A 25,477-nucleotide genomic window follows, 5' to 3' on the forward strand; every position below is an offset into this window, starting at 1 on the left:
CAAACGGGCTTCACAGTTATGTCAGGTGTGTTCATATGCTAATGGTGATGCGATTTCAGATCAATTGCTCCAGCCACTGAGGAGAAACGCTGTTTCAGACAGACAGACAGACAGACAGACAGACAGACAGACAGACAGACAGACAGACAGACAGACACTCACTCACTCACTCACTCACTCACTCACTCACTCACTCACTCAGACATTCGCAAAATTATAGTATAGATAATATTATAATTTATATCTGAAAAGTGAAAAGTTTTCATATAATTGTAGTGGAGTAAAAGTACAATATTTGGATCCGCGATGTAGCGGAGTAGAAGTAAAAGTATTGGAAATTGGAAATACTCAAGTAAAGTACAAATACCTCAAAACCATACTTAAGTATAGTACTTAAGTAAATGTACCTAGTTACTTTACACCACTGCCCACTGCCAAGGAAGGCAAACAGAGGACGCGCACCTGCTCCAGTTTTAGGTTTACTACTAGTCATTGCTTTCAAAATAATCTTGTTTTTTGTGACCTTTTTTATGAGGACACTGCAAGGTAAACCATACAACACTGCTACTGATTCCAGGCTGCGCGCCATCAAATACGAAATCTAAAGTTTGGGTTTTATAAGAAGGAAGGAAAAGTTGACAGAATTTTGCCATTTATAAGTTCTGTAGAGCAGCGATTATATACCACCACAACAAATCTTCACTTGGTGAATCTGCAGATTAAACACTTTTTTCAGCCACAACTTAGCGAGGTCTAATGTAATCACGGCTTGCCCCGTTTTGTAGAGAGTGTTGGCTTTTGTGACACGGCGAAAACCTTAGAGCCGAGGTACGAGATACCTAGAAGGCAGTATTTCACCAACAAATGCGTGCCAGAGTTATATGTCAAAATGAAGAATAATGTTAAACGAGTTACATTTGCGAGGATATTCACAGGTAGCCTATCTTTGCTGAAAACCGCAGCCCTGCATAAGATAACCCAACAGACATACTCTTGTTCACTCAACACAACATAAACTAGAAAGATGCAATTCTGGGAAATTGCAAGTGTGGTTGCAGGGATGTCAAGTGAAGCATTTCTAGGATCTCCTTTTAGTTGACCTTGTACCAGTGAATTGTACTGTCATGAAACTGTACTTGTTTCTATTGCAATCTTCTAATAAATTCTTCAATCAATCGTGTCTGATTGGACATTGTATTGTCCAAGATATCTGGCCTTACAACCCAGATAACATAACCTGTGTCTTAGACCACTAGTCGTGATCTGAGACACATCCTCAGCACTCCTGCACACTCCAGTCACATCAATAATGGCATCCGGGTCCCTGTTCTCTAGCTCAATGACACATTTTGTATGTCCTCCTGAAAAAGTGCACGCTTGTAATCAAAGGGTTTAATAGAACACCCCCTTCTTGAATTCTTTCTTGTATTTATATGACATATTGTGATGTCACTCCTGTGTAATTGGACATTATATTGTCCAATCAGATTGGGAAAAAGAGATCTACAGTAAACTCTAACAAAATGTTGCATCATGTCCCGTTGTTATCTTGTAGATCTGTTCTTTTTGGCAAGCGGCGCCCTTGTGCGATGGAGTATCGGTCTGCTTTTGAATGTATCGATTTCACTAGTTGTATTTTGTGACTACTAGTACTACCCACTGTTTACTGTTATTGTCTACTGACATTATTTACATAATTTGATACTGCACTTTAACTGTGTACCGACAGTATATACACTGCATTTAACCATATGCACACTATTTACCAGCTAATCCACCTTTTGAGTTCAAATTGATAACCACTTTCACACAAATTTAAATGTATAATGGAAAATAAATGCCAACAATAAACAAATTAGAACTGTATCAGATTTAATCGCATTGCGTCGAATTGCACCGAATCATTCCCTATTAAAATGTATCGTCCCCTGATATCATTTAAATACATCTCCTAATAAAGATCTTCTTATCATACATAACGGAGCAATGGAAATGTTTGACAGATGGGCAACCTGCGGCAACAGAAGGTAATAATAATTGTGGGTATATTTCATACCAGCATGGAAAGCTCCTGTACAGACAAGTAGAGAGTCTTTTAGAGCATTTAATATGCCACCGCAGCAGTCACTTGGTCAGCGTAATACGTAATACAGCGTAATACCGCTGACGGAGACCAACGGGCTGAAACGTGCTCGTTGCCGTGTGACTGCTGCTGCTGCTGCGGCGGCATATTAAATGCTCTAAAAGACTCTACTTGTGACTGAGTTTGTTCTTTTGATGTCTAGTATTGCTTGGAATCTGCACCCGACAGTGTTCAAAGACAGTTTCTAGTTGAGCACGCTGAGCCTTTGAAGCAACTCCTGTACAGTTAAGTTAATGCTGGCACACACAAGCACCCGAATGAAACGCTCCCGCATTATGATCTTAGTTCTTACCTTCTTACCTTGCCGTTTATCCATCGGTGAACAATATCAATAACACGTTTTGTCTCCTTCAATCAATGGGTTGTTTGTGTGTCACTGATGGTGGCTAAGTGGTTGATACCCTGTCAACATTGAACAAAGAAAATGTGCTTCTCATTTGCATAAAGTTGAGGCGATTTCAGCACTTTGACGTCAGTTCCACTATCCTTTGCCACCTGCTTCCATAGAAAATGAAGCAGCAGCAAAGACAACTCGCGTATCTGAACCATGAGAGAATCATGAGAGAAGGAGAGAACTTGTCTGATTTTCACATGTCGTCATAATAGACAAATAGAACGTTAAATAGTATATCATCTCTGTCGGGTGGAAACCTCATGTCCAGAACTGTTACTTTTCAGGATTCAAATGAAAAAAGTAGCAGATCTACAAGCTCAAAAAGCGTTTGCGCCGCATTTCAGCTTGCAGATCTGCTACTGTTGATGCTTTTGCGTGATGCTGTAGTGTGATAGTAGGGCATTCATTTATGAAATAAATGTATTGCCAGGTCCTCCTTCAATGCTAATTTGTTCATTGTAATATGGCCCTCCACAGAAATTCTTCAATTTAAACCTGAAATTGTCATTTGACTGTGTTGTATGATGACATATAGCCTACATGAGCCTGTACTGTTCTCTGACACAGACAGCGGGTGTCTAACAATCCTGTCATTGTTCCTCTCATCATCACCAATGGTTCTCCTCAGCTCCCAGCCAGCCCAGCTTCCTGTCCTTCTCAGATGTGACGGGGGGAAGTGTCAACGTGTCCTGGGGGGCTCCGCTCAGCCCTAATGGGCAGCTGGAGGGCTACAGGGTGGTCTATCAGCCCACTGCCCCTGTGCAAGGTATGGACATTCACAAAGGTGTGTGCGTGCGTGAGTGCGTTGTGGGGAGATCGCGAAGAATGTTTTTCCTTACCCGGTCCTCACATATAGACGTGAATACAAAAACAAACATACACACGTCAGGTGACTCTCTTGTTCCTCTGTGTGTGCGTGTGTGTGCGTGTGTGTGCGTGCGTGTGTGTGTGTGTGTGTGTGTGTGTGTGTGTGTGTGTGTGTGTGTGTGTGTGTGTGTGTGTGTGTGTGTGTGTGTGTGTGTGTGTGTGTGTGTGTGTGTGTGTGTGTGTGTGTTTGGTTTTGAACAGGAGTGACTAAAGTGGTGACCGTGGAAGTGAAGGGAAGCTGGCAGCGCTGGCTGAAGGTTCGAGACCTGGCCAAAGGAGCGACGTACACGTTCAGCGTTCAGGCTCGCACCGTGAGCTATGGACCACCCATGCATGCCAACGTCACTGCACAGGCCCTGCAAGGTACGAGAGGGACATTTAGTGTTTTATTGTAGCGTGTGTTTTATTTTGGGAATGAAGGTGGGTGGATGACTGGGGGAATAGGGGAGTTCGCCGTTGCCTTTCTAACATTCTCTGTTGCCCACAAAAGGCACCCCTGGTGCTCCCCTGGAGATGTCCATCACCAAGTCCTCCTCTGCCCTTGCCATCCATTGGACGGAGGGGGATGCAGGGGCGGGACCTGTTGTTGGCTACGTTATTGAAGCACGGCCGTCGGGTAAGTCGCATGAATATCACCAGAAAATCACTGGAGATCTTAGTTCAACCCTTTAGCCTTTATTTCACCTGAATCAGTTGAGAACATTTTTGGGGGGCAGTTCTTTACCCTTCTTGCCTCAACATAAAAAAATATTTCTCTCTCTCTCTCTCTCTCTCTCTCTCTCTCTCTCCAGATGAAGGGGTGTGGGATTCTTTCATCAAGCTCCTCGATCCCAGCAGCAGGTCCGTCTTGGTGCCGTTGGAGCGGCTGAGGTCCGGCGTCAGCTACGAGTTTCGCGTAATCGCAGTCAATCGCAATGGCTACGGAGAGCCAAGCACCCCGTCTGCGTCCCTCGCAGGTAAACATACGCAAACGCACGCACACGCGCGTGCACACGTGTGTGAAAAGTGACAATTAAGGTCACATTATTATTCAGCATGTACAGTATATACCAGCAGTATTGTAGGTACTGTACTCTCTAGTACTCATGTACTAGGATACTAATACTCTCTAGTACCCATGTATTAGGGTACTAATACTCTCTAGTACTCTCTAGTGCCCATGGAAAGAAATCAGTGTGCTTGACCCTGTCGTGTTGTGCCAGGAAACTCACACTTTCAGACCCCTGCACATAAAGGTGAAGTCGGTTGGAAGGGGCGAGTCTGACCAGCAGAAGGTCATCGCCATGCTGGCTTTTTTTTTTGCCAAGGACATGAATATTACCAGAAATGCATAGAGCTAGCCCTGAATGACCAAAACAAGTCTGTAACTCTGAGAGTGTTCAAATGGAACCAAATGGACCCGTAATGGTCCATTTGTACACTCAGAGTTATGGTGGTCCTTGCACATGAAACATTTGAGAACCACTAGTACTAGTTGGACTCCTAATATGCCATAGTGTCGTAGTAAATAAGTCTCATACATATTCTGAGGAAAACCTGGAGACTTGAAAGGTGTGTAACTCTGAGCCTTACGGGTGCATTTGGTTACATTTGTACACTCTCAGAGTTATGGGGGTCCTTGGAATAAAAGGTCTGAGAACCACTGTGCTACATGAAATGGAACGGAGTATATCGTCACTGTCGGGCAGAAACCTCGTATCTCCAGGTTCCAAAGTTGTACATTTTTTTGCAAAGTAAAGACCTGCTTCATCAAACAAGGCCGTCGCACAAAAGTTGTGAAAACAGCAGATCTACAAGCACACAACGCCGCGCGGTGCGAGGCATTGTGTGCTTGCAGATCGGCTGTTTTCACTACCATGGGTATCCACCCGACAACGACGATATGTTGGTAACACCTTTGAAGGAAGTGAGAAGGAAGTGAGAAGAGATCCAGTGGACCCTGATGAAGGCCATACTGTAGGCCGAAACACGTTGCCTTGGATCCTTTCCGCCACCTCATCATTGCACTTTTTTGATACCCTTTATAATGGAATGGAACTTTTTTATTTTTTTGTCTTCTGAGAAGAGACCCAACTTCTCTCCAATATGGCGACACTGCACACAGCCTATTACAAATTCACTTGGTGTTGCTGGTGTGTCATATCTTCTGCCATCTAGTGGTGGAGTTTGTACAACCACAAGTGGGTAGAGAGTGAGTAACACCTTGAGGGACGTCGGGCTAGAATTAATTAACCCTCCTTATTTCGATCCATACCTTTTAAGCCATCCCCACTTTACAGATGACACTAAACCTCCTCTGGGCATGTCGAAGACTCACTCTGATGCACTTTATTCATTAACTGATAAGAAATTAAATTAAGATGAAATAAATAGATGGTATGCTGTAAAATAAAAAATTCCGCGGGCTGCCGTCCAAATAGAAATAAAGATTCGGGCCACCACTTTAACCACAATCACATCGATAAGAGAAGTCCATTGTTTTACTCACCTGCGATCAATGGAACCGTTCCCTCTTTAAAAAAAAAAAAGAAAGAAAAGAAAATCATCCTCTGTGTTTTAATCAGTTTGATGTTGCCAGTTGGTTGGGGGCGTGCAGAGCTTGGGCGCGCTGTAAGGAACACTATTGGAAAACCTAATCAGTGCTCGCCGTCCCTTGCAATCAGTCAATTTGGGCCTAGTCTTCCTACAAATGACTGCGAGGAGGGGCGTGGGGAGTTGGCATTTTCCACACAGGGCCATTATGACCCCATTGCATTCGGCGCGATGGGGGTGCTCCATTGGGGAATTGGATTTCTTTTTTTCCATTTTCTTTTTTTCTTTTTTAAAAGGTATCACTGCCGATCTTTAGTTCTGATGTTCCTCGCACCATTCCCCACAGCCTATTAACCAATCACATGCTGCGTTCCCCTCTCTCTCTCTCTCTCTCTCTCTCTCTGTCTGTGTTCCCCATCGCTGTCTCTTTTTTTGCTCAATGAATTTTCAATTTCATTACAGTTCTGGCTGCATGTGTTCCATTTGCTGTCTCTGTCTGTCTCTGTTTTCCTCTCTGTCTGTCTTTGTTACCCTCTCTATCTCTGACTGTGCTCATCTTTCTGGCTTTTTTCCACGTCTCTGTCTCTGTCTGTCTCTGTACCTCTGTCTGTCTGTGTGTGTGTGTCCTCTCTGTGGATGCTCTTCTGGCTGTCTCTTCCCCCCCCCCCCCCCCAGGCACGTGCACACATAAAGTAGACATCAAAGGGGGCTTGAGCCCCTGCCCTTTTATCCGTCTGTAAGAAGTGCCCTCTCCAGACCATGAATGCAGTTTTTACTATGGTGAACGACATGCTAAATTCCCTGTTTCCATGCCATACTTGAAGGCAGCATTCCAGATAATTGCCTTTTCCAAACTCTCCTGAACTTGAACGCAGCATCTTATGTTGAAAGATATATTGAAAGAATATCGGAAATAGCCGAACTCCAAGCTCACAACGCGCCGCACTGCGACGCGTTGTGATCTTGGAGGTCTGATTTTTTCAATATTTCCACCAAAAAGGCCCTTTTAGAAATGTCAGCCCCTGCCTCTCTGACATTCCCTGTTCCCCCCCCCCTCTCCTGTGCAGCGCTGTCGGAGCGTCCCTTCTACGAGGAGTGGTGGTTCCTGCTGGTCATGGCCCTGGTGGGCCTGATCCTGGTCCTGGTGCTGGTCTTCACCCTGCTGCTCCACGGACACAGCAACAAGTACAAGTCCTGCAGCACAGGTCTGTGAGCTGTCCCCGTTCCTCACTCCGGTCCACGTTTCACATGATACGTAATGTAATATAATGATAACAATTAGATGCATAAGATCTCGCTGGGGAAATTCGGTTTTCAGCTTCACCCAGCTGATTGCGTCCAAGTCTGACCACTTGGTGATCAGACCTGGTAGCAGTTAAAGGGACATTCACCCCTGAGACAAAAAAAACACATTTTTTGGGAGACAAGGAACACAATCCTGAGTTCTTTTCGATGTTTAAACTCTGTTTTTAGAAAACGTTGTGGCAAGGTCTCAATTCCTTTCTGGACTATATGGCTTCTGGTACTACACAGGTGTAGTTCTAATCAAAACCAACCCCTGATATCAAAACGTCAACCCCCCGCGGGAGTAACCCTCCCATCAAGCTGTCTCAGGGGTGAAGTGCCCCTTTAAGTGTCTTGCTCAGGGACACCTCGAACACATTGCCAGGGGCCGGTAATCGAACCTGGGACCTTCTGTTTCGCTACACATTTAGTTCTAACAGCCCCTAAGCCGCCCTAGGCTGCAGTGTTTTACATACGCTGTTCTGTGTTGGGTTCAGGTGTGTGTGTGTGTGTCTGTCTGTGCGTGTGTGCGCACGCACGCGCGTATGTGCGCAAAGTCAACAACACAGATCCTTTGCTGCCAAACAGAGGTCACGCCAGGACAGCTCTTTAATCTCGAGTTGCCGCAGAAAACCCCTGGGCAGAGGAGTAATTAGTCGAAAAAAGAGAGGGGGAAGGAGAGAAAGAGATGGAGGGATGAGGCAAAGACAGAGATTGACTGCGCGTGTGCGTGCGTGCGTGCGTGCGTGCGGTTAGAGTAGAAAGGGAGATACACATATTACTATGTGATATTAATTAGTGTACCAAAAACACAAGTCTTAAAACCCTGCTAGCTTCAACCAGACAGACCCAAGTGGTCTGAACTGACGGACATGTCATCTTAAGAATTCTCTCATTAGTGGGCAGAAAAGAAAAGGGAAACATTGCCATTAATGTCCGAATGAGGAGGGTTTGTGTGCGTGTACTGTATGTAAATGTACTGTGTTTACATACGGTACATAAACATGTACAGTGTGTAAAATATAAATATTGTATATTCACTGATCAATGAACACATATTGTAAACAACAGCAAAACCTTTACATGTACATTGAATCAAAAGGAAGTACCATGGCATGACTTAAAAAACAAGCCTAATTTGTGATAAGGTGCGACCGGCTCTTAGTTTGCACTTGGAAATTCGTTCATGAGAAATCTTTCTTGGGGACCAAAGTGGCAGACGGAGGGAGAGCCTTTGAGCCCTGCCAGCTAGCGGAGCTAATAATGAAAAGCCAATATGGAGATATGAAAATGTTCTTATTTTTATGCTAAAAAAGCAATAACTTTGCAGACACAAATTCAAATCATGCCAAGTAAAGGTTGCTGCCCAGTGAATAAATTGGATTATATAAACCCAATCTAGGACCAGAAGAGACCCAGTGAGCAACTGGTTTTAATGATGCTTTTCCACCTTGACTGGTCTTTACACACCGGGAATACAAATAATGAATATGGAAATGTGTCTGTGAATATTAGTTGATGTCTCATGCATGCATTGATGTTTTTATTCACTGTGACATTCATCACACAAACACCAAAATATTATTTTCACGGAAACGAATCCCACAAAATCATGGATCACGATTCTAGTTGTTTCATTCTGTTAATCATGCATGCGCACAGAGGTCATGCTCTTAATGTTTCACCTTGTTGTTATTATTATAGATTCTCATGTGTTATTTATAAATATTATTATTCAAATAAAAGTTACTTTGCAAGTGTTTTTGGTTACTAATAAAGACTCGATAGCCCAAATGAATAATTAGTGCTGCAAAGGAGGAGGTTTTAATTTAATTGAATCGTGACCTTAATTTGGAGGGAGTAGCCAAATTATGACACGACTACTATATTGTATACTCTACCAGAAAGACTGGTTAAAATGATGTTGTATCCCTTATGCTGCATTCAAACCTGAAGCTATTTATTCTATTCAAGTCGCTTCTATCGCTTCACTTTGGTCGCGCAGGTCCACGTTGGTAAAAAATCATGTCTGTTGGAAACACCCGAAAACCAAACACCCAAAACATTTCTGTGTCTCCGGACAACTTCAACGCTGATTGGCTGTCAGGACACGATGGGTGGAGTCGCATCGTTCGTGCCTCCCCGTTCGGATCTTTCACGCCGCGCTTGGTCGCGTGTTGCCTCATCATTGCATTCACTTTGTATGTAATCGCGCCGCTCGAACTATCTGGTTTGAACACAGCTTTAAACAGCTATTGGAAGTTTTTGCTGACTTGAATTCAGCGCTTTTTGTCAACATTACAGTGTTCTATATATAAGAGTGACCTAGCTGACTCCTGTGGTTCTCCAGGTAAACACGTGTCCACAGTGGAGGAGGCTGTGACTCTGGACAATGGAGGCTTCACTGCTCTGGAGCTCAACAGCAGATCTCTGAACACCAAGAACTCCTTCCTCAAGAAGAACGGAACCAGGTATGACTTCTTTACATCACTGTTTCCCAAGCAGTGCATCCGGGACCATTTTTTATGGCCGTGTGTAAAAGTAAAAAGGTAAAAAAATATTTATAGCCATTTCATGAATTTTCTAAAAAAGAAGAAAAAAATAAATACATAAATAAGAAAAAACTACTTTTAACTCACTCACTACCATTGACAAGATATGACAGGATTATTTCATAAGCCCCCACTACCATTGACAAGATATGACAGATTTCTTTTTTATTTTATTTTATAAAAAATTGCGATGGTGCGCTCTAAAAGAAACTGATCCAGTTTGAACTGGACACAGTGAGTAGGCAGGATAAAAAAAGATAAAAATATAAAAAATCTTTGGCTCCCATGTTAAATTTGGCAGTGTGTGTGTGTGTGTGTGTGTGCGTGTGCGTGTGTGTGTGTGTGCGTGTGCGCGCGTGTGCGTGTGTGTCCAGGTCTCCCCCCAGACCCAGTCCTGGTGGTCTCCACTACTCTGATGAAGACATCTGTAACAGCTACAATGGAGCCGTTCTCACTGAGAGCACCACACTCACTGAGAAACCTACCGAGGTCTCTGAATCTGAGGTATACCTCTCTCTCTGTCTGTCTATCTGTCTCTCTCTCCTCTCCTTTTTAAATCTCCTTTCCTCTGGCCTTTCTCTCCCTCCATCCATCCCATTTATTTTGTCCCTAAATTTGTCTTCCTTATTATCTCTTTCTCTTTTGAATACTAAAGCCTAATTTAGACTTTGGCTGCATGACCGGCATCGCTCAACAAAATTAGCTGTCACCTGAAAGTCGGTTATTTCTGTCAAGTTCATCGACAAAGCAAGAATTAGTCTTTCGACAGAGTCTCTGTCTGGAGGCTCTCGCTTTTACGACCAACATGTTCTCCAAATACATTTCTTTCCTGACTCCTTGGTCTCCAGACCGACAGGTGTTGTCGGTGCAATTTATAGAGAAACTTAAGTATAGCTGTGACCCCCGAATAATATACCTTTTACATTCTTAGACAGGGACACCCCTGCATTAGTATAAAATCAAACCTCGGTTCGAAGTGGAGCGGTGAATTTGAGCAGCTGTACCCTATGTGAGTGAGTGAGTGAGTGTAAACTGTGCCTGTGAGTGAGTGGTGAGTGTGCCTGGCCTGCACAAAACAGCGCCCCTCCTTTAACTAGTGTGTTGTGTGTGGCCACTCAAGGTATTGCCCAGGCTACGGACAGGGCCAGCCAGCCACCCACCCACCCAGCCAGCCAGCCACATACCCACGGATATACCTGTTCATTGGGAGCGCTTTCACCGCTCCAATAAGACTGCACTCTGTCGAGGTGCCAACTTGTGCCTTGTGCACTCATGGCCATGTACAGTATGGCCTACTTGTGCGCCAGCAGAGCCACCAGAGAGTACTGCGATCGGTGCTGTCTCGTGATCGGTGATCGGTGTCTCGGTGATCGGTGATCGGTGCTGTATATATGTGGGTGGGCAAGTTTAGCACTCTGTCGAGGTGTCATCTTGCGCCTTGCTATTTATATCAGGTTGATGGTGACATCTCCAAGAATGCTGGTCCCTCATTGGCTAAAGGTTTGGACTCTCTGATTGGCTACGGGTGTAAACAGAGATTCAAAAACACAGATACAGAAACACCGAACGCAGTACAGCAACAACACTAGTATATCTTCGTTGTCGGGTGGAAACCTCGTATCTCCAAATTTGTAAGTTCTTTCGCAAAGTAAAGCCCTGCTTCATCATTCAAGGCCGTCTCACAAAAGTAGTGAAAACAGCAGATCTACAAGCACACAACGCCTCGCGGTGCGAGGCGTTGTGTGCTTGTAGATCGTCTGTTTTCACTAGTTTAAATCATTTTTAAAATGATGAATGCAAAACGAACGGTTTTAGATAGGGATGCCCCGATCAGGGTTTTTTTGCTCCCGATCCGATACCGATCAAATATTATTGCTTCCGATTCGATCCCGATCTTTCCCGATCCGATCTTTTGGCAAGGCATTAAGAAGAAAAAAAAAATCTATTCATTCTATCACTTGGTTCTCAACCTTTTCAGGCCGTGACCCCCAAAATAATCATATTTTAACTGGGGACCCCCGACCCTGAAGAGTTGAGGAAGTATATTTTGTATAACACGGTTCTATTGTGAAAATAGCAGATCTACATGCTCACAACGCCTCGCAACGCGAGGAGTTGTGAGCATGTAGATCGGCTATTTTCACAATTTCTGGCTTTAATATTTGACAATTTGGCCAATGTTTAATTTGTCATTTTAGAGGTATTAAAAAGTCCTTAATTTTTCACTTTCGAAATGTGCAGATACCCTCTATACACTTAAACTTTATGTTGATTTGTTTACTGTTGAGAGAGAAAACAATGTTGCACATTAAGTTAATCATCTGGGGACCCCCCCCAAAATAATTTGAGGACCCCCCTGGGGGTCCCGACCCACAGGTTGAGAACCACTGAGCTAGTTGACAGTGCAGAGAGACATAATTGCCTTCCTTTGATCCATTAGCAAGGGGCCAATTACTACTTATTGGCATCAGCTGCCAGCTGGACACAGAGTCTGACACAATCACCTTCCCTCTGCAGTGCTCTGTCTGTCTCATTTCTCCAAAAGCCCTTGAATATGAATGAAAATGATTAAGGATTACTGTGATTATGGTAAGTTTACATTTCATATCGCATTCACCTTACCTGTAACTTTCAGTACTCCCAGAAAATATTTTTTTGAAAAAAAAAAAAAAAAAAAAAACTTTTTTTTTTTTTTCGATTTTTTTTCCCCGATCTCCGATCTTATAAAAACGGCCATATCGGCGGCCGATCCGATCACGTGATCGGGATCGGGCAACACTAGTTTTAGACATACAAGATTTTCACCCGACAGGCCGACAACGATGGTATCTGTACTGTTGCTGGAGTAGCGGGAACGCCACCGTCACCCCCTGCAATGTTGTGGCCCTCGGCTTGGTACCCTAGACATAATTCGGCCCTTGGGGAAAACTAATTGGGGAACCTTGCACTATAGGATACCAGGTCTGCAAATGACCTGGCATCTGTCTACATAACATGCCATCTAAAAAGAATATATCCGCCTAAAAACAGCATGTTTTTTCGTTCTCTCTCTCTCTCTCTCTCCAGTTAACCGACAGCGACTACGAGGACGAGCAGCCCAAGCACTCGTTCGTCAACCACTACATGAGCGACCCCACCTACTACAACTCGTGGAAGCGGCAGCCCAAGGGCCTGAAGGGCGGCCTGGCCTCCGCGCCCTTCGGCTACGAGGAGTGCGGCGTTACCGACGGCGTGGGCGACGGCGAGCCCTACTACCAGACGGTGGTGACGCAGCACAGCGCCGGCGGAGCCTACACGCCAACGGGCCAGCCGGCGCTCGTGGCCGCACACGTCAACGCGCACGCAGTCAACCCCGTCGGCACCAACGCCAACCCTCCGGGGTCGCGCACCCCCGTCACGGGGTTCTCCTCCTTCGTGTGACGTGGTGTAGCCGCCCCTTCCAGCCCCACCCCCCACCCCCACCCCCCCTCACACCCTCCAACCGACCCCACCAGAGAGAGGAGAAAAGACTCGGAGCACAAGTGCGTGCAACGCAAAGGAGAAAAGGAGCAATTTAAGTCTTATGAGCGCAAAGGAGGAAAAGAACGATTTAAGTCTTATGAAGAGTACACGATACACGCACCCTTTGTACATTCTTAACGATGAAGGAAGGACCTGTTAAAAAAATAGCAGATCTACGAGTCGATAGCGCGCAGCGCGCTATGAACTTGTAGATCTGCTATCTCTGTTGAATCGTGAGTGAAGGAGTTAGTAGTAAACTAACTAACTAAGGAGAGAATGACTCGGAGCACAAATGTGTGCAACACAAAGAGAAAAAGAACGATTTGTAAAGTCTTATGAAGAGTACACGATACAACACACCCTTTGTAACTATGAAGGAGTAGGGTGGGGGGGGGGGGGGGGGCTTTCTGGACCAAAACAACGACGACGACGACGGCGGCAGAGAAAAAGGGCGAGATGAGGAGTGGTGATAGATTGGTGAAGACGTGCTACTTCACGCTCCAATGAACTAAGAAGCTACACTCCTCACTCCCCAGCCACACCCCCCACCCCTCGAGCACATAACTCACTTCGTCGACGAGCACGCTCTTGCCGTGCGCGTGTCCTTAACGCCTCTGTCACTGTGCTTACACACACAGTTACTTTTCTCAAATGCGAACACACACACACACACACACACACACACGCAGAAAGAAACACAACAGTACATTTTCATGCATATTCCATCTCAGTGGAGATGCTCGTCGTGTCCACTTGGTGAAAACCACGGAGCGAAGAATGGAATCACAATCCTGGAACCCGGGAACACTGCACAATGCAAATTATTTTCTATGCTCCTTCTCTGCACGCACACACACACACATGCACGCACGCACGCACGCACGCTCGCACACATACACACACACACACACACACACACACACACACACACACACAGTCTCTTGCGCGCGTGCAAACGTACACTCTCACAACTATCCTACATTAAATGTCCCTCTCTCTGAGAATGAACCCAGTTTGGGGTCAGGGAATTATTTTTTTATTTTCTTTTTAAAGCACAGAAGGGGGGACAGCTTTTGTTGACGGACCAGCTCTGGTGTACAAGAAACACCCGGGCTGCCAGCTTTAAAAGACTATATAAAGACCCAGCGGAGGAGGGGGTGGGGTGGGAGGGGTGGGGGGGATTCTTCAGCACTTACTAGATTCTCAGTGCACGAGTGGTGTGTATGGTGTGTATGGTGCGTGTGCGTGCGTGTGTGTGTGTGTGTGTGTGTGTGTGTGCGTGCACGTGTGCGTGTGTGTGTGTGTGTGTGTGTGTGTGTGTGTGTGTGATGATGATTTGGTTCGGATGGGAAATGTAAAGGAAATGTTGCACCATTTTCTTTTTCTATTGTGTACTGCCTCTTGTCAACATGTCCTGCACCCCAGCGCCTCCAAGCCATAACGCTTGCACTGAGCTGAGTCCCACACATTTGATTCTTATCATTAATAATTATTATGCTGACCTTTGTTCTGGGTTCTTTTGTTACATTTTTTTTTGGTTTGGTTTTATTTTTTTTATTTTTTGCAAAGAACGAGTGTGTTTGTGTGTGCATGTTTGTGCCGGCAAGCGTGTATGATTGTGTGTCATTTTTATTTGTTTTTAATTGGTCCATTTGACTCTGTTGTTCATAGCTAAAGCAAAGTGTGCCACTGTATGTATGTCTGTGTATATTTTTAAAGATGGATTTTGTACAGAGGAAACCTTTTTACTTGTGCTATTATATGTAGTCTGGTTACGTTTGTTTGGTTAAAAAAAAGGATATAGTGAGCACAGCACTGGAGCAAGCTCATAGCTACCATTGACCTATTCACGAGAGAGAGAGATAATGTGAGTAGGGACAGTTTTTTCAGACAAAGTGAATGAAGGGGCAGAGAGTTATAGAATCAAAGTTTTGAGACGTGTCACTTGTTTAAATGGAGCATATCACAGGTTAGATTCCTACACAGTTGTCTGTGCTGTGTCTTCTATGCGGAACACCTACCCTGACAGCCAGACTGACACTCCACTTTCTTTGTAATTCAGACGGGAATTAAAAGTCGTCTGTATGATTTATTTTTTGGGTTATGTAAAAAAAGAAAAAAGAAATGAACCATTTACTACACCCCACCTTTCTTAAGCTTGTTTTGAGTCCCATTCATGTGTGAATAAATGGTCCTTGTTAAACAATGTGGCTTGCTTCGTTCTGCATTCGCGTTATAGATGCATTTATAGGTGCACGTTAAACGCTTGTTTATTGTGCACGAGCGTCCTATATTCAGGAAGCATGGTGTTACAGTTTGAATTGATCTCTACTGCATCTCTTTGACAGGCAAAATTGTGATTACACAGTTTGCATAAAAATGTTCAAAACTAAGCATGCTAGCATGCAATTACATGAAAAGAAATGGTGTCACATCCACACGCCTTTAACTAGAATGTGAGATTATTGTCTGTTAATGCAGCTTTATTTATACTCCACTGCAAAAAGGTGTCGCTTGCCAACAAGAAACGATTGAACTGAAAATGCGTCAGACAGGCCTCTCATACACAAGAGATTTGGTGCAACACACCAGCGGGCATGTGGTATTTTCATAAATCAAAGAAGGTGCACAAGAATGATCTCGTATAATCCATGTTCTTTTCCACCACAGAGAAAGAAATAATGTATAACAATCCAGTTTTGAAAACCAAGCATTTTTAGTGGTCAACTAAGAGTTTCTACGGAAGCTTAGCACTCCCCTCAACAAGGATGGAAGAGTCCCCAGTGGCTGTCAGTTCAAGTTAAAGTATCAATAAAGAAATCGAGAAGAAACAAGTCTGTTACAAGTTAAAGTCTGGTAAGAAAAAAAATCACTTGGTATCAGAATATACCAAAAGTAAAAGTACTCATTATGCAGAATGTCCTGCATAATGTGACAGTTGTTCAAGTAGCTTAGAAGTAAGAACTATGCGGTTACATTAAAGTAATTGAAACAACACAGTTGCTGAATAGAATAGAATAGAATAGAATAGAATAGAATAGAATAGAATAGTCCCCATTCCTACACTCCATCTTTGAATTTGGGATGTTGCCCATTTACATAAGCCTATTTCTATTTAAAAAGTACTTTCAAAGTCTAGCATCATTGCCTTTGAGCATGTTACTGGTATTAGTACTGGAGATGGTCCCTCCCTGGGTGCGTGTTTCCTAAACCCACCAGGCTTGAGTTAAGACCCGCCTCGCGGAAACGCGAGGACGTTCAGGAGCGGCTGAAATCCTTGCCGGACACATGGAGGGTGGAAAAAGTCAGACCTAGGCATGAAGACAATCTTAAAACTTGTACTGAGAAAAGCCTGCATTTGCACAATGCACAGCTATTAATTTGTCACTACAGTGCTCAAAATAAACTGTAAAATAATAATAATAATTATAGTTTGGATATGGCATGGTTGGCATAAAAAGGATGTCATGTGACATCACTTCCTGTACTGACAGTCAGACAAGCTATGAGATTTCTCAGGGTATAAAAGTCCATATGGTCATTCCCAAAAAAAAAAAAAACGTTTATGCCCATACATGGAGATTTCTGAACCCATAAATCCCAGGCCGAAAATGAGAATGTTAGGGTACCCCCTTACGCCCATATATGGAGATCCACAGGCACCAAACCAAGGCCCTAACTCAACAAGGCCCTGCTTGGCATTACTTACGTAAGTTTTATGCCCATATATGGAGATTCCTATATTGTCAATATTAAGGACATTATTAAGGATATTATGTTATCAATATTAAGGACATAATATATGGGAATGCCCATATTTGGTAATGTCCATATATTGGCATGTTTTGACATAACATAACTATCATGAAGGGGTCTCCATATGAATAACTGGTCCCATATACATCACTGGCCAGATGGCCAAGAATTGGCGCGACCTCGCCCTATGCATGTCACCCTGAGTTCGCAAGTCACCCTGAGGTGTCTTACTAGTGTTAGTCAAGTGGTGGAAAGCGAGGTGGACGCGGAAGAGGCTATCTTTGGAGTGGATCGTTGCGAGTGGACAGGGATTGTTTTCCAATTCCATGACACCCGTGGGCATTTTTTGAGGGCTCCCTCGAGCAAATCGGAGCGTGAAAATCTCTGAAAGGGTGGCATGAACGACGTCGAAAAACAATGTTGGCGGTCAATGATTTGGCAGTCAGCTAAATGGTTATATTCAGTAAAGAGGCATTTGGCACACCTTGGTGTTGAAAGGCTTTGCTTCCCAGTTTGTTCATGAAAGTCAAAGGAGAACTACTGTGTAGTTTTGTGTTTCATTTGCAGTATTTTTTCTTTTAATAACAAAATACAATTATTTTATTGGCATTTTGTAAACAGCCTTGATTCCTGTCTCAGGCTTATATTATATTAAGCAAAATAAGCAACTACAATTTAGATTTAGAAACAAGCCCAAACAAAACATAACCCACAACTACCAATATTTACAGGCAAAATAAAATAAAAACTTAGGCCTACAGTAATAAGCAGACTTGACAACACTGATATGAGGTGAACTTGTCTCTGATGAAGACTCAAGAGGGGTTTATGTATCACTCATTCATCAATACAGGCAGTGACATAAATATTACGTTGTATTAAATGTACTAGAAGCTAGCGTCTAGTCGGCGACCTGGCCAACTCGGAACAATGTAAATAGGGAATGAATGCCCCGCCCTTTAATGCAAACCCCATTATACCTGTTTTCATAGGACCCGTTTTGACCATTTGTCTGCCTGTGTCCATTTATGCCCATATATGGAGATATCTGTATCTGTCTGTCTGTCGGTGTCCATTTTATGTCCATATATGGAGATCACTGCAGTTATAGTTCTGGGTCCATTTTATGCCCATATATGCCCATATATGGAGATATCTGTCTATCTGCGTCCATTTTATGCCCATATATGGAGATCTCTGTATCTGTCTGTCTGTGTCCCTTTTATGCCCGTATATGGAGATCTTTGTGATTCTGCATCCATTGTATGCCCATATATGCCATATATGGAGATATCTGTTTATCTGCGTCCATTTTATGCCCATATATGAGATTTCTGTCGCTTTTTCAAACAGATGGTCAAAACGGGTCCTATGACAACAGGTATAATGGGGTTTGCATTAAAGGGGGAACCGGCACTGTGTCTGCAACACAGTCGGAGGCACAGACAGATACAGAGATCTCCATAATGGGAATAAAGGGACACAGACAAACAGATGGAGGAGGAGACAAACTTAATGCAAACCCCATTATACCTGTTGTCATAGGACCCGTTTTGACCATCTGTTTGCCTGTGTCCATTTATGCCCATATATGGAGATATCTGTATCTGTCTGTCTGCGTCCACTTTATGCCCATATATGGAGATCTTTGACCATCTGTTTGCCTGTGTCCATTTATGCCCATATATGGAGATATCTGTATTTGTCTGTCTGGATCCATTTTATGCCCATATATGGAGATCTATGCAGACACAGTGCCAGTTCCGGAAAATCCTGATGTCAGACATCAGAATCCGAACCTTTCGTGCTGGTTCCAGAAAATCGTGTATCGCAGGGCCGGATCTAGCCTTTAGTAGTAGGTGGGGCAGCAAGAAATGATAGGGGGGCACCTCCAGCCCACGCCGTTAGGCGTGGGCGGAAAAAAATGGGGGGATCAAACCCCCTAAAACACCCGAAATGCATAAAAAACAAAGCATTTTGGCACACTTATACCTATAACACGCATTACAAACAACAGGTCTTACACCTATCTCTCTCTGTCGCTATATATTCTAGTAGAGATGGACTGATTGCAAAATTCTTGGCCGGTACCGATCCACCGGTTTTATGAAGGTCTGACCTGCCAAAACTGATTTTCCGATACCGATTTCTTTAGCTATGAACTAGAAAATAGGGTTGCTCCAATACCCTTTTTTCAGGCCAAGTAGGCCTACAAGACATACTTCAATTTGAGTACCAATAAGCTAGAAGAACACTAATGCCAAATCAATCACAAAAGTACAATATCCAAAATCACAGACAATATCCAGTCTAATATGATATGGATATAATATTGATGCCAGCTGATCATTCACTGTAAGGCCTAAATGGTAAATGGTGCATTTATATAGCGCTTTTAATCCAAAGCGCTTTACTTGTGCATTACATTCACCCATTCACACACACATTCATACACCGGTGGCGGAGGAAGCCATGCAAGGCACCAACCTACTCACCGGAGGCAATTAGGGGTTCAGAGTCTTGCCCAAGGACCCTTCGACATTAACTCAGGGGGAGCCCGGATTCGAACTGGGAACCCTTCGGGATTTATACCCTTCTTCATGCTCTAATACCAGTTTCTCTACCCCTGAGCTATGCCACCTAAAGTTAAAAATACATACTATTGTATATATTGTATAATTGCTGTGCCATTGCTTCTGTCTGTGTCACTGTTAGAGCTGCATGATTATGGCAAAACCTTTATTTTAAAATTATTGGTATACATATTGAGATCATTTATTTCAAATATTATTAATAATATTATTATTGAATAAATATTTTTTAACAAGCAAAACGATTGTCTTAAAAGCTAAAATAAATATGGTTGCATTCATTGTCTTCAAGGTGAGAAATTTACCTTGTGTCACAGTAGTCTGACTCTAGTCTATTCCTTCCTTTCAAATATTTAAGGGCAAAATATTACCTCATGACCCTGGCTGTTCCTGTTGTTTTGGGTTGTAAAACCTCTGTAAGGGACTTAAAATGTTACATAATACATTTCTGTTGCTTAATGTACTTTGTGAAACTATCGGAGGATACTATAACGACCTTTAACAGGCTTCACCTGGACATGCATTCATTAATCCAGCGTGTGGACAGACACACATGACAGTGACACCACGCAAAGTGAACTGACTTTTTTTTTCCCCAACAACAGAGAAACGGGAGGTGGTTTTCCTTTGAAACTGGCTAAAATAAAGGGACATTTATAGGATGGCTTTTTCTGTCGCTTGCAACAGCTTTTGCAATGCTGTTGCTTTCTGTTAAATGAAAGTGAAAGTAAACTCATTCTGCATGGACCGTCTGGACTGGAGGCAGGAAAGCCTTGCGATGCTTTTTTTTTTTCCTTCTTCTTTGAGACTACATTGACACAGGATTATGGAATATATCCTTACATTGCAAAGGTAATCAGCATCATCTGTATTCTGTTGTACTGTAGGCTGCCACTAAGTAGACTGGCTGCTATTTGCTAATGTTTAAATTAGTCCAGAGCATGTCAGTGACCGTCCGGTCACCGATGCGGCCGGTTTGATATCATACCGGCCGATTTTTGATTTTTGCATGCCATCATGTTTGGTGGGGCAGACAGGGCATTTAGGGGGGCATTGCCCCCCCTTGCCTATGCCTAGATCCGGCCCCGGTGTATCGGGTCGGGTCGGGTCGAGGCCGAGCACTGCACTACCTGCTGCGGTGGGGAACGCACGTGCCGAATTTGAAATAGGGAATGAATGCCCCACCCTTTAATGCAAACCCCATGAATGCCCCACCCTTTAATGCAAACCCCAATATACCTGTTGTCATAGGACCCGTTTTGACCATCTGTTTGTCTTTGTCCACTTATGCCCATATATGAAGATCTCTGCACACACAGTACCGGTTGCGGAAAACTCTGATGTCAGACTTTATGCCCATATCTGGAGAACGCGCGTGCCGGTGGGAAGAAGGGTTCTCGAGATACGCGGATTACATACATACATACACATTCACAGAGATTTTGTGTTGACTCATGTGGCGTACGTGATGTCAGAGCCTTTTATGAAGTGATGTCACAATGACTCAGCGCTTGCGCCGATTTCCTCCGGAACAGCCTGATGTCAACAATCAGCTCCGCATAAGGAGATTCCGAACGTTTCGCGCCGGTTTCGGAAAACCGCGAGTCGGGTCGGGTCGAGGCCCGGCACTGCACTCCGCGCGGCGGCGGGGAACGCGCGTGCCGAATCTGAAGCCGGTGGGACGAACGGTTCTCGAGATACGCGGATTACAAACAAACAAACAAACAAACAAACAGACAGAGATTTGTCGCATTTATAGATAGATAATATATAGGCCTATATAGGCCTACACAAGTACACATATATTTTGTTTAAATATTAACAAAGAAGCCATGCTGTGTAAAGGGGCTAAATTAATTATTGTTTATTTTTTATTTTTTATCCATTATAATCTGAGACGTCACATAGCCCATATGGTTGGTCCAATCAGACTGGCTGGCTGTCTGTGGCGGGCATTTTCAGAGATATCATGTGACGTGACGCTCGAGCGGTCGGTGCAAGCCGAAAATAACAGACCCACAAGCCCACCAGGTGTCGCATCCGCAAGACGCTGTGGGCTTGTAGATCTGCTATTTTCAGTGCGCGACACCGTTGTCAGACGATCTGTAAATCAAGCTTAGTCACGTCAGTTTGGTGCAGAGACAGACATGGTTTTCAAGAGGAAAGGAAAGGAACAAACTAACACTATGAAATGAAAAAATAAGAGAGACATATAGGCCTAAATGTCTTTCATTTCAACATTCTCTTCGCAAAAACCACTGGATAAAGGGAGACAAATACACTGAACTTGACGTTGCGCACATGACGCATTTGCATTGTTAGTTTCAGTTTGTGGATGTTTTCTTTTTGGTGGCGTCAATGACACTATCATGGACTTTGAAGTTTATTGTGTTAGATCGGCGTGAAACAGCTGAACTTTGATGAGGTGTTGGAGACATTACAAGGAAGAAGAGGAGAAAGGAACAGATCAACAGACTAGGTAAGAAAACGAACTTTTACTTTTCTATGCTGGTTTTGCTGATATTGAATTATAAATGTTTCATGGAATGTTGACATAAAATAGCAAGCTGACAGGTGGTACCAATGATAGCCTAATTAACGTGACGTGAATGCAAGGCAAATATAGCGGGGCTATTAAAACGGCTGCCTAAAGTAAGTCTATTGTAGTGGACCTTTTTAATTTCGAGGACCACCATAACTCTGCTGTCTATTGCAGTGGTTTTCAGACCTTTTAAGTTCAAGGACCCCATAACTGTCTCTGAGAGTGTAAAATGGAACGAAATGGACCCTTACTAGTCCTACAAGTCCTTTGTGTTCCATTGGATTTGTAGATACACTTATTACAGTCAGGTCCATTTGTAACCCCATCAAGGAACCCTTCCCTTTGGTCCCTGGACCCCACTTTGAGAACCCCTGCTGATCTATTGTCAAAACTGCTGCCATCTAAAAGGTCTATTATAGCTGAGGTTGGTTTGACACATCTACAGTATTTGAGTGCATTAGTAGGCTGCCTGACAGTGGTAGGCCTACAATGGGTTGTGTGTATTTGAGCGGTGGTGGTCACACCGTCTCCATAGCGTGGCCGTGTGTGTCTGTGTGTGTGTCTGTGTGTGTGTGTGTCTGTCTGTCTGTATGTAGCCTCTGGTGTAGCCTGAGTACCCTGGGTGACCAGAGAGGTGCTGTTGAGTCTAGCCTGCCCTGAGCATCAACTGCAATACACACACACACACACACACACCCACCCCACACACACAGGCACCCCCCCCCCCCCCCCACACAGGCACCCCTCCCCCCCCACCCCCCCCCCCCCCCCCCCCCCACAGGCACCCCTCCCCCCCCCCCCCCCCCACGACCACCGCTCAGTTCACACGGGTGTGATTTTTTTGCCAAGGCTGGTTGTGCCTTTTGGCTTTTAGTTATGGTTTTGATTGATTGATTGATTATTTTATTAGACAAAATTGGGGGACCGTACAAGTATAGTCAATACAATTGAAATGTACTACAGTACAAGTACAGTTAAACACCCTGCCTAAAAGGAACATCTCAAATAAGACATTTTACAGTCTTATTTTTACATTGAAAGCCCTCTGTATTTAATTCAATTACATAATAAATAGCTTTTAGATAACCTGTGTGTTTTGTTTAGTTGAACACTGTGGTGCTGTGGGCTACCTGTTTTCTCTATATAGCCATGTTTTCACAACAATGCCAATATATTACCAGCTAAAGAGAGATAGACATGCTGTGTAATTGTAGGCCTATATGCAGGCCAAATATCCAGCTGTATTAGCTGCATGGGTGCATTGATGTCTACCATGTGAGATGCTGTTACCGCAGGATGCTGCAGTGATAGAGAGTAATGGATGGATGGAGGGTGGGGAATGCAGACGTAATGGTGTTGGATACACAGGTAATTGGAGGCTAAATTGGCTTTGGAATTAGAACCTGTGAGCAGTCAGACAGACCGTTCATTGGAACCAGATAGCCTGCTGCCGCTGGTGTAGAGAGAGGGAGAAGGCGAGAGGGAGAATATGAGATTTATGTGGAATATGACGACTGAGACTAATTGGGCACAATCAATAACAATTTCCCTGCCTTCCCAGTTAAATATTGTGTTCAGTCCTTTTCTCCACATGTAAAGTGACTTATATAGAATATAGAAAAGTGCTACATGAATAGAGATGAGTGAATGTGCGATTGCAAATTGAAATTGTTCTTTTGGAGATTCTATATTCTATATCTCTGCTGTCGGGCCAAAACCTCCAAGATGTTCATTTTCGGGAAAATGAGCTCAAGTGGAGTTAGGAGGTTTTGACCGAAGGGCTTTTTACTACTTTTCATTGATTCAATATTATTTTAACCAACGCACAGACGTAAAGGGTGTTCAATAGCACATAAGCTGTAATATTTTTGAAAAAGAAGAGAGGGCCAATCGGGTGGAGTTAGCTGGTTTGGCAGAAAGTGTGGAGTTAGGAGGTTTTGTCCCAAGCACTTTTTACTACTTTGTGACTACAGTGACGAATAAGAGATGATTTGGAACTTATAGGCGCTCCGGTGTCGCATTGGTAAAGTAGCTGCCCACCACCACGGAGGTTGTGGGTTTGAATCCACCGTTGTACATCCAGCTTTGTCGAGCATCTACAAATGTTTTGTTTTTGGGGGAGGGAAGCTGGGCGAGCAGGGTGATCTCATTGCACGTTGTACTATAGGCTGGGGCGGCACCTGTCAGCAGGGAGTGTTGGGCGGGAGCAGTAGCATGAAGGCTCTATGTCCTCCCGGTGGGGGCTCCTCACTGGCAGGTGAGTCAGTAGGATACAACAGCAGTGATAACTCACAATGTGTGTGGGCAGGAGTCAATTGGCGTAACTACTAAATGGGAGAAAAATGGGTAAAAAAATCCCACCCAATGTGAAGTGAGCGGTGGTCGTGCTTGCATAACGTCTTCAGACTAGGATTTAGGTCTAGGATGTACAGGCTATGCTACACACACACGTTTTACTATGGCAAAACGCAGAGGAAATAGGATACAGACACACGCACAGCCACTCTATGGAGCGGTTTACCACCGCTCAAAAAATCTTTTAAACCCATTAGTAATGCAAATCTGCTTCCCTGTGACAGTGTAGACAATGCTTACAGGTTCAGATGATGTGTAAAACTCATGTCAACCTGTGCCATTCCATGTGATACAGTATGAGAACATTTTTTACGTGTGAAATGCAATTGACTGTGTTATTTTGTGTTTCGCTTGGAGACGCATTACTGGCATCTGGATTGAGACCTTGTTTATGTGTGACCTTCATCTATTCAGTAGAACTATTCACATAATCTTTTGAGGTGACCCACAGAGAGATTCTATCGTCAGTAGTTTGTCCATTTGTATGTGTTTATAAAATATAAAGCTGTGATAACAAAGCACCAGCTGTATAGCTAAATAGAGGTATTGTCGCAAAAGCAAACGCAACATCATCGCCATGATAGAAACAACGTCCTCTGAGCGTAGGTCTCTGCCAGGCCGGGTTGCCCAGGCCCGAGAAAATGGATGAGAAAACTTTGACTGATACATCTTGATCGCATTTGATTGATTGCATTTCGGGAATTGGAATGTTTTTCTTCAGCCGCAGGCGCCTCGTACAGTAAGCTACAGTTTACTGTAGCTTACTGTACAATGCGCCAAACGTGTCTCGGGCACCGGGAGACATCAGAGCGTTCGTCGTGTTGGCGCGTCGTGGGCATCCAAAATTAAGCAAAGAAAAACATTAAAACTAAAAGGCAGAAAGGGAAATTACAGTTATTTGGGGAATGGGATTCTGAAAAGGTGGTGTTTTGAGGGAGGCTTTGAACAGGGCAAGGGTGG

The 25,477-nt window shown here is 43.9% G+C and overlaps 1 protein-coding gene across 1 annotated transcript in view; it reads left to right on the forward strand.

Annotated features, from left to right (window-relative positions):
• Positions 1–13,192, forward strand: part of LOC308282129 (protein sidekick-1-like) — a gene marked incomplete at both ends in the record, with an annotated part of 370,021 nt that extends 356,829 nt beyond the window's left edge. Inside the window, 8 exons of the mRNA XM_080722473.1 lie at positions 3,166–3,303; positions 3,606–3,767; positions 3,895–4,020; positions 4,196–4,360; positions 7,004–7,141; positions 9,571–9,691; positions 10,147–10,276; positions 12,839–13,192. Coding sequence (XP_080578599.1) covers positions 3,166–3,303; positions 3,606–3,767; positions 3,895–4,020; positions 4,196–4,360; positions 7,004–7,141; positions 9,571–9,691; positions 10,147–10,276; positions 12,839–13,192 — 1,334 coding nt within the window. The remainder of the gene's footprint in view (positions 1–3,165; positions 3,304–3,605; positions 3,768–3,894; positions 4,021–4,195; positions 4,361–7,003; positions 7,142–9,570; positions 9,692–10,146; positions 10,277–12,838) is intronic.
• Positions 13,193–25,477: the final 12,285 nt, after the last annotated feature.

This window comes from Nannobrachium achirus, assembly GCF_963921795.1.
Source record: "Nannobrachium achirus genome assembly, chromosome: 3".
In the NCBI taxonomy this organism is placed as follows: Eukaryota; Metazoa; Chordata; class Actinopteri; order Myctophiformes; family Myctophidae; genus Nannobrachium; species Nannobrachium achirus.